The following is a 16,250-nucleotide window of genomic DNA, read 5'->3' on the forward strand; positions in this document are numbered from 1 at the left end:
CGAGCAGATACTTGAATTTAGATTCTATCTTTATTATACTCTTACACTGGCTAATAACTGTAATGTGCTCAGCGTCAGCTTCAGTTGTCAATTGTGAGTGTGGGCAAATGTTTGCTCAGAAAGGACATCATAGTATTTATTTTATATGATTAGATTTTATGTGATCGTATTCAGGCAGGCAGAACTGATATATTGTGTGTCCTTATGCATTTTGCAGAGATGCTTCTGCACAGAAATGCTTTTGCTTTAGTGCCTGCATTTCACTTGGGACACTGGATGGGACCTATTACTGAGAACCCTTCAGCAGTTAACCATGGAACTCTGCTTTTAATTGGAGTGAATGGCTGAGTCTGACTTCTTATTCTAGAATGGTTTTGTTCTGTTTTGGGTTTTTTTGTTTGTTTCATATTTAAAATAGGAAACATATACATATGCTCATACAAATGACATATGTGCTGCACCAGGAGACTTTAATTTGGGTGTAAATTTAAGAAGTTTTTAGCTCTATCTTCAGAAAGAACCAGCTGCAAAGTCCTCGGTCACAACCAACTAAATTGAGTTCGCTCAGTTTTGAAGCCAGTTTTGGTGCTTTCCTCCTTTTTAAGCACTTCAAAATGCAGTCAACTGTTAGAAAAACGTGGGGCATCCAGAAGGAAACGAGCTTTTGCCTTGTTGCCTGAAACACGGGAGCTGAAGCAGTTCATTTTGAAAGGTTGGCTGATACCATAAACCATGACACCATCTACTGCCAGCCGTCAGCATTGCACTGATGCGATGGTGGTGAAGCTGTAGCTGTAGGCATCCCTGTTCATTGCAGTTGGACCAGATGGCCTTTAAAGCTCCCTTCCAACTGATAACATTCTGAAATTCTATGAAGTTCTCTCCAAGCGTAATCTGCCTTTATAATTTTCTCTATAACTTCTTAATGTGTCTTTAACTCTTCTCTTGATGATTTCAAACCATCTTCAGGTACTGTTTTGTATGTTTTTCTCCTGTCAGTTCTAGTTACTAGATTTCCTCTTAATGTTTTTGAGGAGTAATGATTTATTTCTTTTGAGTTTAATGGTCTTTAGAGTTACTACTGGAGGCAGATATTGTGAAATCATGGGCTTGAACCCAGTGATTCACCTGTTGCTTGACAGTAAGAATATTGAGAAGTAGTCCTTGAGTTTTTGGGCAGTCCTTGAGTTGACCCTTTGGGTCCTCAGCAAGAATGTGTCTGATTTTGCCTCAGTTAAATTGCCAAAGTTATAGAATTAGAAATGATTCAGAAGAAACACACCTTTGGCTTGGGATTCGTCTCAAGCGTGTTCATTGTATAAACAGATCCTAGAACAGCATCTGAATGTGAGCAGCTTAAGCCTACACTGCAGAGCCACCACCAAAGCCTTGTGTGCTGATGGAATTCTTCACTTACTGTTGGTGATTTTGAGGCAATCTGTTAGCATTACAACTGGCTAAAAGTCACCCTGGTCATTTTACATAGGTTTAACTCATGAAGTGGGGCAGCTCTGCACATTATAGGTACAGAACAAATGCAGGTCCATCACATCGAACTCCAGATGATTCTTGGTTTGCTTAATAACAAACAACTGAACTGCTCTATTAGCTTCTGTTCAGCATCACTCTTGTACTAGTTAATAAGGGGAGCCTGTTTCATTACTGATGAACCTTCTTTCCCTGACGTTTGCAGTTTCAATACGTGTCCCAATAATTGCTCTGGCCGAGGAGAGTGCAGGCTCAACAACAGCAGCAATGCTCTTGAATGTGAATGTGCCAAATACTGGAAGGGAGAAGCTTGTGATATTCCCTACTGCACAGATGACTGTGGGGCACCAGAGAGGGGATTTTGCAACTTCAATGATACTAAAGCATGTGTTTGCTCTGCAGGCTGGCAAGGTAAGTCTGAATATTGTGAAGAACCTCTTGTTAAGAGGATGTATGTGGTTCTTGAAAGTGTTTGAGACTGTTCTTGACAAATGTTTATGCTTTAACTGGGAAGAAAATCAAGCTTCCATCCAGCTTCTCCTATTAACAGATTGTTGGGAAGAAGTTCTTGTTAGCAGCTGTGCTACCATGCAAAGTTGCCAACTTGACGTATGAGAGCATCAGATTAAAATGAAATTTGAGAACAATAATTAAAAAAATAATAATCAAAACTGATCCACCCACAACCTTTAAGCCTCGGGGAGCTGGAAGATCCAAATTGGCCACCGTGTGCTGCTTTTTTTGATTGTTTTGTGAAGATCTGAAGCGTGGACGAAATTCTGTGGGTCCTCTAGTTGGACTCAGTGATCCTTATGGGTCCCTTCCAACTTGGGATATTGTGTGGCTTCTCCAAACTTTCCTCTTTTGTGGCTCTTAATGGGGTCCCACAGAGTAGGAAGTAGCTCTGAAGGGAACCCTGGCAGTGAAGCTGCTTTAAGAGCAGCAGAAATATAGATAAAACAAGAAGTGAACAGTTCATAAAAAACATGGCGCTGGAAAGGGGAGGAACAAAAAACAGGAAAGACAGCAAACAGTGCTGTATGACCCTTGAGTGTTGGGGCTCCTGAGGGTACATGGCAGGCAGAAAGGTGGTGGGAGGTAGATGGCCTTGTGTTGTCGAGTGGGAAGGGGTCTGCACCATTTCCCTATCATCACAGGGGCAGAGAACAGAGCTGGGTGTCTGCTTTGCTTCATCACAGCTTTGCCTGGTCTGGATCTGCTTTTTCCTTCTACAGCCTCTTGTAGTATATGGTTATGGTTCCATCACAGGAGTCCCTTCACATCGTATCCATTGTAGATCATTTCTGATGAGCACAACTTCCACCAGGCCGTGCTCTTTGCCACCAATGTGCGGGATACTGACCTCTAGCTGAAATGCTGACTTTGGAAAGCATTTGCTTAACTTCTAAAACTGTTTCCTAGGTCCTGGCTGTTCAATTCCCGTTCCTGCAAATCGGTCGTTTTGGACCCGTGAGGAATATTCTCTTCCAAAACTTCCTAGAGCATCTCACAAAACCGTCATCCACGACAATAAAATGTGGATTGTTGGAGGCTACGTCTTCAATCATTCTGACTCTCAGAAGGTTTTAGCGTGAGTATAAACCCCAATAACAGAATCTAAGCACAAAAACAGAGATCTGAGAATTATTTTTAGAAAATGCTACCTGACACACTGTGCTTTGGCTTATGCTCCGTGTCCAAGGGGAAATAACAGTGATAAAACTTAAACTCAAGGTTGGAGGTGTGGGAAAATGCTGATAAAGTAGGCAATATTGGAGAAGAAAAGTATAAGCTTCTGTTGCTCTGTGAGTTTTTGGTTCATCTGCTTGTGACAGCATTCAGCTGTTTACTGTATGTTTTGTAGGCTGGCTTGTAAATTACATCTAGCCTTGCAATCCAGTTTTGCTTCTGTTTTATTAGCCCTTCCTTATATTGTGTCTGTCTGTATTCAGTGTTTGATTCCTTAATGAAGACACAATGATTCCTGGGGATGTGACTGTTTATGTGTAGGGAATGGGATACCAAACTGGGAATGGCACTTAGGATGATGCCATTCATGCAGACTGTTTGGGATACTGAACGTTAGCTAGGATACCAAACAATAATTGTGGTTCCTCATTGGAATGCCCCATAAAAACACGTTCAGGCTTTCTCTTGAACTGGATGTCATTGTGGGAGATCCAGGCAAAAACTGAGTTTTTCATTTCCATTGACCTAAGTCAGAGCTGTGCTTTTATTTAGCAGGAGTTACAGGGCAGCTGCAAATGTATACATTCTTGTAAAATAGTTGCAGATTACATTCATGGTTTGCTTTTTCAAAGTCATGCCTGATTTTTCAACTGATAACCTGTGCCTTCATTAAAGACTTTCTCAGAGATTATTTTATCTTGCACAGCTGTAAGTCTGGCAAATATAGTTCATTCGTTTATCTGAAAAGCCAGAGGCCATTTTCAGGGTAGAGTTTTTATCTTATTTCAAGTTCTCTGAAAAAATATGCTTGAATGACAAAGACATAATTAAAAGTGCCTTCTAACAGTGGCAGTTTTATTTTTATCAAGTAATTGGAATTTACCTGGGCTTCGAGTAACCTTTTTCTACTCTTTGGGATGGATCATCTGTTGTAAGTTATAGCATAGAGGCAGTGCATCATCTCTTGGTTCTGCAGGAAAGGAAAACTCAGGGTAAAGCCAATCAAGATGTGGATGCTGAGTAGACTTGATGGGATTTTGTTTTTTAATCCATAAGCAGTGTGTGTGCATACTTGGTGTATGCTGAAATCTTGATAGGACTTCTGTAAAATAAAAGAATTTCCAACCCCTAGAAAGAACAAACATGAATTTTCTCAACTTGGTATCAACTTCTCTGGAAATCTTTTCCATTTTTACTACACAGGTATGATCTTATTTCTGAAGAGTGGCTTCCACTGAACAACACTGTGAACTCAGTAGAGATGAGATACGGTCATTCACTGGCACTACATAAGGTATGTTCAGTGCTTTTCATCCCAACCCTACCCATCCCTTTCCACAGCTCAGTCTTGCTTTGGGAGAAACTTCTCCTTCCAGGATTTGTCCATAGGTAATGCAGTCTGTGCACTGCAGGGAATCCTTGGCTTGGGGTCCTAGGAGGCTGTAGTGCCTTTGCTTGTGTGTTCCTCCTTTCCCACTTTTCTCAGACATCCTAAGGATTATGTAAGATGTGTGTGATGGTTGGGGTTTATTGGAGTTCACCTGGTTCGTAGAATCATAGAGTGGCCTGAGTTGAAAAGGTCCACAATGATCATCTAGTTTCAATCCCCCTGCTGTGTGCAGGGTTGCCAGCCACTAGAGCAGGCTGCCCAGAGCCACATCCAGCCAGTTTCCCATTTGCCTTTCGTGTAGACCACACGATTGCTGTGAGCTCCCAAGGGTCTGGTTTTGAAGCATCTGTTGTCCAAAGCACAGTAGGAGAGCTGGTGAGTTAAGGATTTTTGGAGTCTGTTTTGCAGTAGATCCATGAATCTGTTCTTCCAGCATCTAAAATAAATGGATTTGACCATTTCTTACCTCATTTCTCACCTGCAGTGTCTTCCTGTGGGTGCAGACCACATGAGAGCAGAATGGCCAGGTCTTTGGCTTGCTGGTTCATTTGAGAATAAAGTGACCTATCGCTTCGTTGATCCTTGACTTTTTAGATTGTTAAGTAGGTTATTGCAATGGAAGCTCATATTAAACATGATTTTAAAAACTTGAAGAAGTCCAGACAGCACCATCCACAAACAGAACCCTGGAAAAAAACTGAGAAAGATGGGAATCCCTGGCTGCAAGTTACTGGTGCATGTTCTGAGGATAGAAACAGAATCACAGAATGGCCTGGGTTGAAAAGGGCCACAGTGCTCATCCAGTTCCAACCCCTTGCTATGTGCAGGTCACCAACCAGCAGCCCAGGCTGCCCAGAGCCACATCCAGCCTGGCCTTGAATGCCTGCAGGGATGGGGCATCCACAGCCTCCTTGGGCAACCTGTTCCAGTGCCTCACCACCCTCTGTATGAAAAAGGATAACTGTTGGAAGTCAGACACTGTAGTATGTTCACTGTCAGCGACAGGCAGTTCTTTTCTGCAGTTTTCCAAGCAGCACCAGCTATAGCAGTAGAGCTTCCCTTTCCAAGGTTACCATCTTGTTAGCAGCAGAGTGGGGCTCCTGTGGACCCTTGGTATTCATGAGTCACTGTGAGACATCTGGAGAAACCCACAGATAAAACTAGAGAAGATTTCAGGAGCTTCACTCTTAAAGCATGATTAATAAAACCTAGTTTAACTATCCTAGCACTCTTCATTCCAAAAGCACTTAATTTCTATTTTTACCTGGTAGACAAAATTTTGAATGTGCTGACAACAGAGGAGTTTCCATCTTAAGTGCCTCTTTTGCCAGGCTGTTTCCTAAATGCCAAACCCATTGGGCTCATTTTAAATCTCTCTTCTTTTAGGATGACATATATATGTATGGTGGAAAAATAGATGCCACGGGGAATGTGAGCAGCCAGCTGTGGGTGTTTAACATTCCCAGCCAGTCCTGGACTCAGGCAGCACCAAAAGCCAAGGAGCAGTACGCTGTGGTTGGCCATTCAGCACACATTGTCACCTTGGAGGATGAGAGCGTGGTCATGCTTGTCATCTTTGGGCACTGTCCCCTTTATGGGTACATCAGCAACGTCCAGGAGTACAACTTAGGTGAGTTTGGGCCCCACCTACCATTTGTTAGCAACTGGTTTGGAAATTGCTGAGATGATGCATATCCAGATTGCAACACAGGGGGTGGCTGCGTTCTTCTCCTTTCAGTTGTATTTATGAGAAATTCAGTCCTACTTTTAGTGTTTGTGTAGCTGTGTGAGCAGACAGCCATGTACTTGCAGCTTTATGCAGCTTATTGGATCCCAAAGATGAAAAAGCTGTAATTGAGAGGTGAAGCAGGATAACTGTGAGACATCTAAATTCATTTTCCTTTCTCTTTCTTGCAAAGCAAACATTTTCAAAATTACTTCTGCCTCCTCCGAGTACAAAAATGGATGTAACAATTCAGACCAAGCATCCACTTAACTCAATATCCCAACCTCTGTAGCAGTCATTAGTGAATCCTTAGGGGAAAAGGAGAATAACTTTCTGGACTCCCATTTGTCCCATATCTCTGGGAACAGTCCAGACTCTGATTTGAGAATGCAGAGATTTCCACTGTTAGCAATGGAGAAGCATAGGAAGCTCTCCAGATGAGGTGCTGCCTAAGGCAGCTGCTCAGAAATGGCCAGAAATGGCTCTCTGGAGGCATGTCCTTGTTCTGCTGACCACGTAAGGAACGTACCAAACAAATGTTATTTTAGTGAGCAAGAATATAGAGTCATTAATCACATGTTAGTTTCTAACTAGAGTGCTCTTCATAATCATCCTTAACTTCTGTGCAGTCTGGCCTTAAATATTTAAAATAAAAGTGCTCTCGGGTACAATTCTGAATCAAGCTGCAGTGCTGTCATTTTCATGTCACTGAGATGCAATATATTCCTTCTGTGCTTTTTATCTCTCATTTACTTAGCTTGTCTGCAACGTTTAATAAGTGACTGTAAACGAGATTTTTCTGGTCTAATTAAAAACACTTGGCAATAATTCTTTGCAGCATACTTACTCCTTGAAGGAGAATATTTTTGGATGTCAAATCATAGAGAAGGTATCTAATTCTGAGCCAAGTGAAACCCAATTTGTTTCATCATCAGATTTGTCGATAGGTTACTAACAGAGGTAAATTAACTTGTGTTTTGTCACTCACTTTTTTTCATTTCTCAGCCACAAACACGTGGAGCATCTTACAGACAAGTGGAGCTTTGGTACAGGGAGGGTATGGTCACAGTAGTGTTTATGATCCACATACAAGATCCATTTATATCCACGGAGGTTACAAGGCATTCAGTGCCAACAAATACAGGTTAGCAGATGACCTCTACAGATATGAAGTTGATTCCCGGATGTGGTGAGTACTTCTTGTTCCTGTATGCATCTCACTTTTGTATGTAGTGGAAAAGAGGATGGGTTGTGTGATAAGGGTACAGTTGCACATAGCTACTTGCATTCAGGACAGTGTGCTCTTTTGTCTGTAAGTTTGATGCCCCTTTATGACAAGAGAATCATGCAGTCACATATAATCAAGGCTGTGATCAAGCCAAGAAATCCTTTTTCATCTATCATTGTATTAAAGCTGAAAGGAAAACTGTTTGATGGTATCTTTTTGCCAGCACTTCAGACCATGCATATGAACGTGGCTACTGTAATCAAGTGAGTGGTAATTCATTCTGCATTAATCCCACACAAGAATTTCTATGCATCCCCATTTTCTTCCAGCCCCATAATTATTTGAAATGTTTATTTCCTAAACTGACATCTTCTGTGATTGCTTTTTGCCCAGAGGTGAGTTTTATTATACAGCTATAGCAAAACTTCACAGCTTCAAGCTGTAGAGGTGAAGTACATTTTTGTCAGTGTTGTGTTTGTCTTAATTTATTTTTAAAGGCTCTGTGTGAATACGAAGGCTGGTATTTGAATGGCCATGTGTCATTTTGAGTCACTATCCCTCTGTTTTTTTGAGAGTTTAAAGTAGTATTTCTGCAACAGATGTTGGTGAGTTTTTACTGATGAGTGAAGTAACTAATTGCCAAAAATCTGCCTTCCTGCTCAATCACATGCAGCGACAACCACACTTCCTGTCTTGGTTCATTTGTTCTTCCCGTTCAGCTTGGCAGATCTGGCTGAATAGGCAGAAAACATCACAAATGGGACAATATCTGCCCAAAGCATTCAGCAGCAGCTTCCTTTTATGTTTGTTTTGTCAGCCTTGTTGGCTGGCAGGGCAGGCAGCAGTCACCCTGCAGCAGGGCACCTAGCGGTGTCTGCTTGTCCTTATCTGTAGGTTTCTTGCTCTGCCAACTCTCTCTGATGTTCCATGGATTTCATGGTAAGTTAGGGCAAAAAAAAAGCCCTCTCCTCATCCTTATCAGTGACCCTTTGTGTTCAGTGCTGTTAATGATGCTGATTAAAGGCGAGGTCATTGGTAACACGATTAACGCCAGCCCTGATTTAACCGTGGGTGAGGCGTTGAGCTTTGCAGGTGCTGAGCTGCAGGGCTCTGCTCTTGGCAAGTACACAGATGATATCCCTGAAATATTTTGTTGGTTTTGAGCAAGAAATGACACCCCATTTTAAAAGAAATGGTTTAGATTACTATAAATTTCTCTGGACTGCAGTCTCCCCAGGCAGTGTCCGTATCAGCACGTTTTAATTGACTGCGCTCGAAGCTGTGTTAGTGTGAAAGCTCCACAACCCCTAGGGAAAGAATTGATGATTAAGATCCATGGCTTTGGAGGGTTGCTTTCCTAGATGTATTTCTCCTATAAATGGGAAAGCAGATCAGAATATGAGAGTGAGATTACGGGAGGAATCGAACAGTCCGCAGAGAAAGTTGTTCAATCTCATTAGAGAAACTAATTAAATAGTACCCTCCACCTCTCAGTTTCCTTCTTCAGCTTGGATTTATTATTTGGTGCCTTTGCAAGGTTCCTATCAGTTTCATTAATCCCTATCTTTCTATTTCTGAAGGACGATTCTTAAAGACAGCAGATTTTTCCGCTATTTGCACACAGCCGTGATAATGAGTGGAACCATGCTGGTGTTTGGAGGGAACACGCACAACGACACCTCCATGAGCCACGGTGCTAAGTGCTTTTCTTCCGATTTTATGGCCTATGATATCGGTAAGTTCTTGGGGGAAATAAGAACAACACAAAATATCCCTGGACATTTTAGAAGAGCTGCCTTAGAATCATAGAATCATAGAATCACCAAGGTTGGAAAAGACCTAAAAGATCATCCAGTCCAACCGTTCACCTATTCCCAATAGCTCCCACTAAACCATGTCCCTCAACACAACATCCAGCCTTTCCTTGAACACCCCCAGGCTCGGTGACTCCACCACCTCTCTGGGCATCCATTCCAGTGCCTGACCACCCTTGCTGAAAAGTAATACTTCCTGATGTCCAGCCTGAATCTCCCCTGCCGTAGCTTGAAACCATTCCCTCTGGTCCTATCACTGATGACACGAGAGAAGAGGCCGACCCCCAGCTCACTACAACCTCCCTTCAGGAAGTTATAGAGAGCAATAAGGTCTCCCCTGAGCCTCCTCTTCTCCAGGCTGAACATTCCCAGCTCCTTCAGCCTCTCCTCATCAGCCCTGTGTTCCAGACCCCTCACCAGCTTTGTTGCCCTCCTTTGAACACGTTCCAGGGCCTCAATATCTTTCTTGCAGTGAGGGGCCCAAAACTGGACACAATACTCGAGGTGCGGCCTCATTAATGCTGAGTACAGGGGAACAATCACCTCTCTGCTCCTGCTTGCAACGCTGTTTCTGATGCAAGCCAGGATGCCATTGGCCTTCTTGGCCACCTGGGCACACTGTCGGCTCATGTTCAGCCGAGCATCAATCAATACCCCCAGGTCCATTTCCTCTACGCCGTCCTCCAGCCACACCGCCCCAAGCCTGCAGCGTCGCCTGGGGTTGTTGTGGCCGAAGTGCAGGACCCGGCTTCCCGAAGCCTGATTTACATGCTGGGTGTATCGGAGCAAACGCTGCTAAGCATACTGCAGAAGAATGTTTAATCAGGAGGAGCACATTAGCTTAGTGCATATTACCAAGCAAATGAACTGCTGCAGAGATTTCTAGGCAAATACAGCAGCGTTTTGTTGGCCAACAGTTTGTACGCCACCTTAGACATTAAAAAACGTCTTGAATAGAACACACATTCTTCTGATGTCTCATCCCAAAAGATGTAATGAGGTTTTGAGCATGCTTTAGAATCAGATAGAAGGGCCTGGGTTGAAAAGGGCCACAGTGATCATCTAGTTTGAACCCTTCTGCTATGTGCACGGTCACGAACCAGCAGACCAGGCTGCCCAGAGCCACATCCAGCCTGGCCTTGAATGCCTGCAGGGATGGGGCATCCACAGCCTCCTTGGGCAACCTGTTCCAGTGCCTCACCACCCTCTGGGTGAAAAACTTCCTCCTAATATCCAATCTAAACCTCTGCTGTCTCAGTTTAAAACCATTCCCCCTTGTCCTATCACCATCCACCCTCATAAACAGCCGCTCCCCCTCTTAATCTCTGAGTTAAGGAAGAAGCACTGTTTGGATGGTAACAAGCACCAGACATTGCTGGAGCTCAACTCATCCATTGTATGCTCTTGTTTGAAGTGAGGGCTGTCTCTATTGCTTCACTGAGCTGTTTGCAATGTCAGTCTGTTTGCGTGTGCTTTGTAAGCATAAATGTCCCCGTAAGTAGTATTTAATCATAAAGCCAAGCAAGCGGATTTTATTTGGAAGGATTAGGTTTTGGTGGGGGTGAACAGCCAGAAGAGGGCAGCATTTATTTGTGAATGTGGAGTCCACAGGCCACGTTTAAGAAAAGGAAGAAAAGGAGATGAAATTCTATAAAAGGCAATGCATGCACAATCCAGATAATTCACACTGGCAAAAAACGCCATTCTGTACTCACATCACATTCTGTCTTCTGCTCCTTATTTCTTGAAATGAGGGTTCTGGTGATTTATTCCCAGAAATGATCACGTAAACCTGCTTTCCTGGAAGGACTGTCTGCTGAGATGTCACTCCTGTTTTGTGAAGGGAATGTGCCAGTGAATGGATTAGTTTGATGATCAGTCTGGCATCCTTGTGCTATTTTGCTATCTGGAATTGTTCCCCGACTTTCTTTGATATCGCATCACCTCCCTGTGCAATCTGTTATGTGCTCTTAGCTAACTTTATTTTGAGTTTTTAACTTGAGAAACATTCAGTATGTGAGGTATTTTGACAAGTGCAAGAAAGTAATTTCTATCAGCTTGCATATCAATGGGGATAGATTTTTCTTAATACATTTTGCTGTCTTCCCTCACCCAGTGAACTCTATTAGGTGTAAAACACAAATGACACAAATTTGAAAAAAGAAATGCCAGTAGTGAAGTTCATTTTGATTCAGTGCAGTTAGCAGGCGATTCCTTTTACAGGAACTGCTCATTGCAGTTTGCCAGCCCAGTTTTTTACCAATTTTATGCCAAGAATTATAGCTTGCGTTGATTGCAATTGGCATGAGAGTGATGGGAGTCCTTCTCGTGCTCTTCCTTCCCTCATTCGTCGGGGCAGAGACTCTCAGGTCAGATCGTGGCAAAAACAGCTCTTCAAAGGAAAAAAGATCACTTCTTCTTTCTCCTTCATGTCAGGGCAGCTTTACTGGCATGGTTTGCCTTGTCTCACTGAGAAACACTTATGGAAAATGGACCAGAAGCGCAGCCAGGAATGCGTTAGGGCCCTGGTAGGAAGAGTGGAGAAAATTGGAGTTCAAGTTGAGGAAAGGCTTCAAAGACAGCTCTTCCTTATAATTGTGACTTAATGGTTATTTCTGTAGTGACTTGTTTTATTTTTCCTTACCATGTTTTTTCTTCCTTGCCCTCCCCAAGTTTTCAAGTAGTCAGGCCACGTGCGTTGGGTTTTGTGAGGACATGCCTTCTGTTTTGTGGCATGCAGAGGTTCTTAGAGGGTTTTTAGATAGATCTGAGAAGGCATTGATGCTTCTTATCCTTTTACCCTGCACCTGGCCAGGTTGGGGCTTATCCCATCCTTCTGCCAGTTTTGGAAGGTGTGAGGATAACAGTGCAGCTGGCTGTACATGAGTGTGTTTCTCATTGCTTCTCAGGATAAGCTTTGGTTTTGTTGATTTTCAGGTTGGGTGAGCACTTGGGTAGAGCAGCCTCACAGTATTTTTCCTGTGTCCTGTGCACCACGATGACTGCTTAGCACTTCCCATTCTCCAAATCAGTCTCTCTGGCCGGTATAGAAGAGTTTCCTAGCATTTGTTTCTCTGGGTGGACAAATGCCTTCATCCAATTCTCTTCTTCCCTTGATTCATAGCAGCAGAGGAGACAAGGGTGGGCTGCAGCCCTTGCATCTCTTTATGATCAAATCCAGCAGCGAAATGCAAAGGTTGTCCTTTCCAAAGGGTCACATCCCTCGTGTATGGGATGAATGCAAAACAAGAATAGTAACTTCTCAGGCAACTTGTCTCAAAATGCAGAATCACAGGGGTTGGAAAGGACCTCGAGGGACCATCAAGTCCAACCCCTCTGCTAAAGCAGTTCCCTACAACAGGTTGCACAGGTTGGCATCCAACCAAGTCTTGAGTGTCTCCACAGAAGGAGACTCCCCATCCTCTCTGAGCAGCCTGTTCCAGTGCTCCGTCACCCTGACTGTAAAGAAGTTCTTCCACACGTCAGTGCAGAACTTCCTGTGTTCAAGTTTTAGGCCATTGCTCCTTGTCCTATTGCTGCACAGCATTGAGAAGAACGTGGCCTCATCCATTCGCCTCCCACCTCCCTTAAATCTTTATCAATGTTTATCAGATCCCCTCTCGGTTTTCTCCTCCCCAGGCTGAACTCACAGCCTTTCCTCATACAGGAGATGCTCCAGGCCCTTCATCACCTTTGTGGCCCTCTGCTGGAATCAGAGATCCGTGTCTTTTTTGGCAATGGAAAGCCCAGAACTGGACGCAGGATCTAAATGTGACCTCACCAGGGCAAAGTAGAGGGGGAGGATGACCTTCCTTGACCTGCTGTCCACTCTCTTTGTAATGCATCCTAGGATCCCATTGACCTTCTTGGCCACCAGGGCACAATGCGGGCTCCTGTTGTCCACCAGCACTCCCAGGTCTTTCTTTTCAGAGCTCCTTTCCAGCAGTTCTTCCCCCAACCTGTACTGATGCATGTGGTGATTCCTCCCCAGGTGCAAGATTCTACACTTGCTCTTGTTAAACCTTATCAAGTTCTTCTCTGCCCAACTCTCCAGTCACAATTACTGTGGTTTAAGTAATCATTCGCTTTCATTTCTAAACAAGTTTTAGCTTTGTTGTTTCTCTTTGTAAAACACAGCAGGAAATATTCATGCAAAACCTATGCTCGTGTAATGGTCTCTTCTCCCTACAGGAGAGAAATTAAAACTTTTCTTTCTCCCTTCAAAAATTCAGTTCTGATGCCAGGATTGGAAGGAGGTTAGATGTTTTTGTAGCATATGTATTCTATTTGAGTAGCATATTTAATAAAATCCTCTGCATTGTAAGCTTTAGGCTTGGCTTAACTTCTAAGTCAGGAAGAAGTATATTCTTTGCAGTTTTAGAAGCAGTCATTTTTTCCTGTACTCACTCTTCTGTTAAAGATGGGAAAGAAGCTTAGAAAGCCAAACATTCCAGACCTTCTGTTAATCTAGAAAAATATGTTTTTTGGCCTTGCATAACTCACAACTTGCTGGATAAAAGATTGCAAATCTCTGTCCAATTCTGAGGTCTCCTGTTGGAAATTGAAACCATGCATGCTTGTTCCATAGGGTAAATTCTTCAAAAATAGAGCAAGTGACGTTTAAAAATAAACTTCAGAGTCATGATTTACCAAGTGTTAAACCCAACCAACTGGGTCATACATCTTCTATTTACTGGCACTCTCAAACAAAAGTTTCCGCAGGTGCACAGTGGAGGATCAGCTTTCTTACCCAGCAACTCTCCAATTAAATTTTGTAAAGTAATGAAGCTGATTTTCTCTGCCCTCTTGATTTATTTATGTAGTGGTTTGAGCTTATGGACTTCTTTTTTCAGAGGTTCACTCCCTGTAACAACAGTTTTATCTTGCATTAGAAACTGCGAGCGTTTTGGGGCTCTGTAGATCTTTACAGCAGATTGACTTTTCTGTCTTAATTGCATAAATTGCATACAACTGCCTCTGGGACATTAACCCCCAAGGTGATCCCATTCCCTTTGCAAAGCTGAAGTGCTGTGAATTGGACTGACTTCTCCTGCTTTTGTTCCTTTGATTGCTCAGTGGGTTATAGGTTTCTTAGGTTGTTTTTTCTGTGCTGCCTAAAGGAAGAAATTACCTGAGAAACCAAGTTAGAAATGAAGCAGAACTTATAAATGTTATGCTAATAGAAAAAGATGGAATAATCTCACATTATATTAAAAGAGAAAAACAACCAAAAATCCCGAAGCTATGATGAGTGAAAAATATTTTTAAAAACATGGATATCTACCCTCTAGGAACGTAATTGCAATGAAAAAGAAGAGGAAGATAAGTCTCTGTTCTCAGTGATGCTGGTTTGAGGGCAAAACTGCAAATAATTCATGTCTCAACAGATAAAAACAGAACTTGTTATGCAATGAAATACTCCATTTGCAAAGGAGAGAAAACAACTTGCATTGCTGCCATTTAATTACACGTGATTGCCAAAGAGCCAACCATCTATCATGGAATCATCATACAATAGCCTGGGTTGAAAAGGACCACAATGAGCATCCAGATCCAACCCCTTGCTATGTGCAGGTCACCAACCAGCAGCCCAGGCTGCCCAGAGCCACATCCAGCCTGGCCTTGAATGCCTGCAGGGATGGGGCATCCACAGCCTCCTTGGGCAACCTGTTCCAGTGCCTCACCACCCTCTGAGTGAAAAACTTCCTCCTGATATCCAACATAAACCTCCCCTGTCTCAGTTTACAACCATTCCCCCTTGTCCTATCACCATCCATGCTCATAAACAGTTGTTAATCTACGCCACACAAGGCCACAAAACTGGACTGTTCAGGTGGTGGTGCAGAACAACCACATCCTTCCTTACCCCCTCTGTCATCTGGGACATGGATGGCAGTTTGGCCGTGCACAAAGCAGATACTGCAGTGCTTTTATCAGCTGCCCCATTTGATTTGAGAGATTTTTGTGTTTTGTGTACAGGCAGAATCATTTCCTGCAGCTAATCATCTCCTCTCTTTAATCCTAGCCTGCAACAAGTGGTCTGTTCTTCCTCGCCCGGGTCTCCATCATGATGTGAACAGGTTTGGACATTCTGCAGTGCTGTACAACAGGTGAGAATCCAAACAAGTGTTTTTCATAGCTCAGCCCCATTTCAATACATTGGTGCACATTTGTGCATGTGTTGAGATATTTATGTGTGTATAGTTAAGGACACTGAGACTGGAGAAGTGAGATTCAGTGTCAAATCTGCTGAAGTTCTCAGATCTCTGCTCTCTCAGTGTCTTCAGCAAGCACCTCTTTTATCAGTGCTTCTACTAATGCATCTTCCCAGTTCCAAAAAGACAGGGATCTCCTAGAAGGAGTCCAGTGAAGGGCCACAAAGGTGATGAAGGGCCTGGAGCATCTCGTGTATGAGGAAAGGCTGTGATGTGGGTCTGTTCAGCCTGTGTAGAGAAGACCGAGAGGGGATCTGATAAATGTTTGTTCATTCAGAAATCATTTTCTCACATTTTTTTATTTCTTTCTGCCCTCATTTAGCTTCATTGACCATTTATATGCCCAAATTCATATTTTCCCTTGTGGTTTCTAAATTGCCCATGTTTTAGTTTCCAAATTGCCCATGTTTTAGTTTCCACGGTGTATCCTGTGTCGCTCTTTACCAGTGATGTGATGTGCAGTAATTAGGTGAAATCATAGATGAGATTCCTGCTGTTAAGCATTATATCACTGTAATGATATCCACACCTTGAGGTGAACAGCTGTTGCTGTGCTTGGCTCTGCAGAGCTCAGTTTGAGGGTGTCTGCAGGGATGTGGTATTTCTGAGGAGTCTTCCATTCTGGTTCCCTGTCCCTTTGAGTACAGTACATCTAAATCAGTAACATTATTTAAAGCACAGCTTAAGTCAGTTTGAGAAT

The 16,250-nt window shown here is 43.1% G+C and overlaps 1 protein-coding gene across 1 annotated transcript in view; it reads left to right on the forward strand.

The window, feature by feature from the left end:
- The window catches only part of ATRN (attractin), an 89,062-nt gene that overhangs the window by 43,487 nt on the left and 29,325 nt on the right, over positions 1–16,250 (forward strand). Inside the window, exons 5-11 of the mRNA XM_048943615.1 lie at positions 1,694–1,899; positions 2,911–3,079; positions 4,381–4,471; positions 5,954–6,197; positions 7,299–7,482; positions 9,102–9,256; positions 15,361–15,445. Coding sequence (XP_048799572.1) covers positions 1,694–1,899; positions 2,911–3,079; positions 4,381–4,471; positions 5,954–6,197; positions 7,299–7,482; positions 9,102–9,256; positions 15,361–15,445 — 1,134 coding nt within the window. The remainder of the gene's footprint in view (positions 1–1,693; positions 1,900–2,910; positions 3,080–4,380; positions 4,472–5,953; positions 6,198–7,298; positions 7,483–9,101; positions 9,257–15,360; positions 15,446–16,250) is intronic.

This window comes from Lagopus muta, chromosome 4, assembly GCF_023343835.1.
Source record: "Lagopus muta isolate bLagMut1 chromosome 4, bLagMut1 primary, whole genome shotgun sequence".
Classification (NCBI taxonomy): Eukaryota; Metazoa; Chordata; class Aves; order Galliformes; family Phasianidae; genus Lagopus; species Lagopus muta.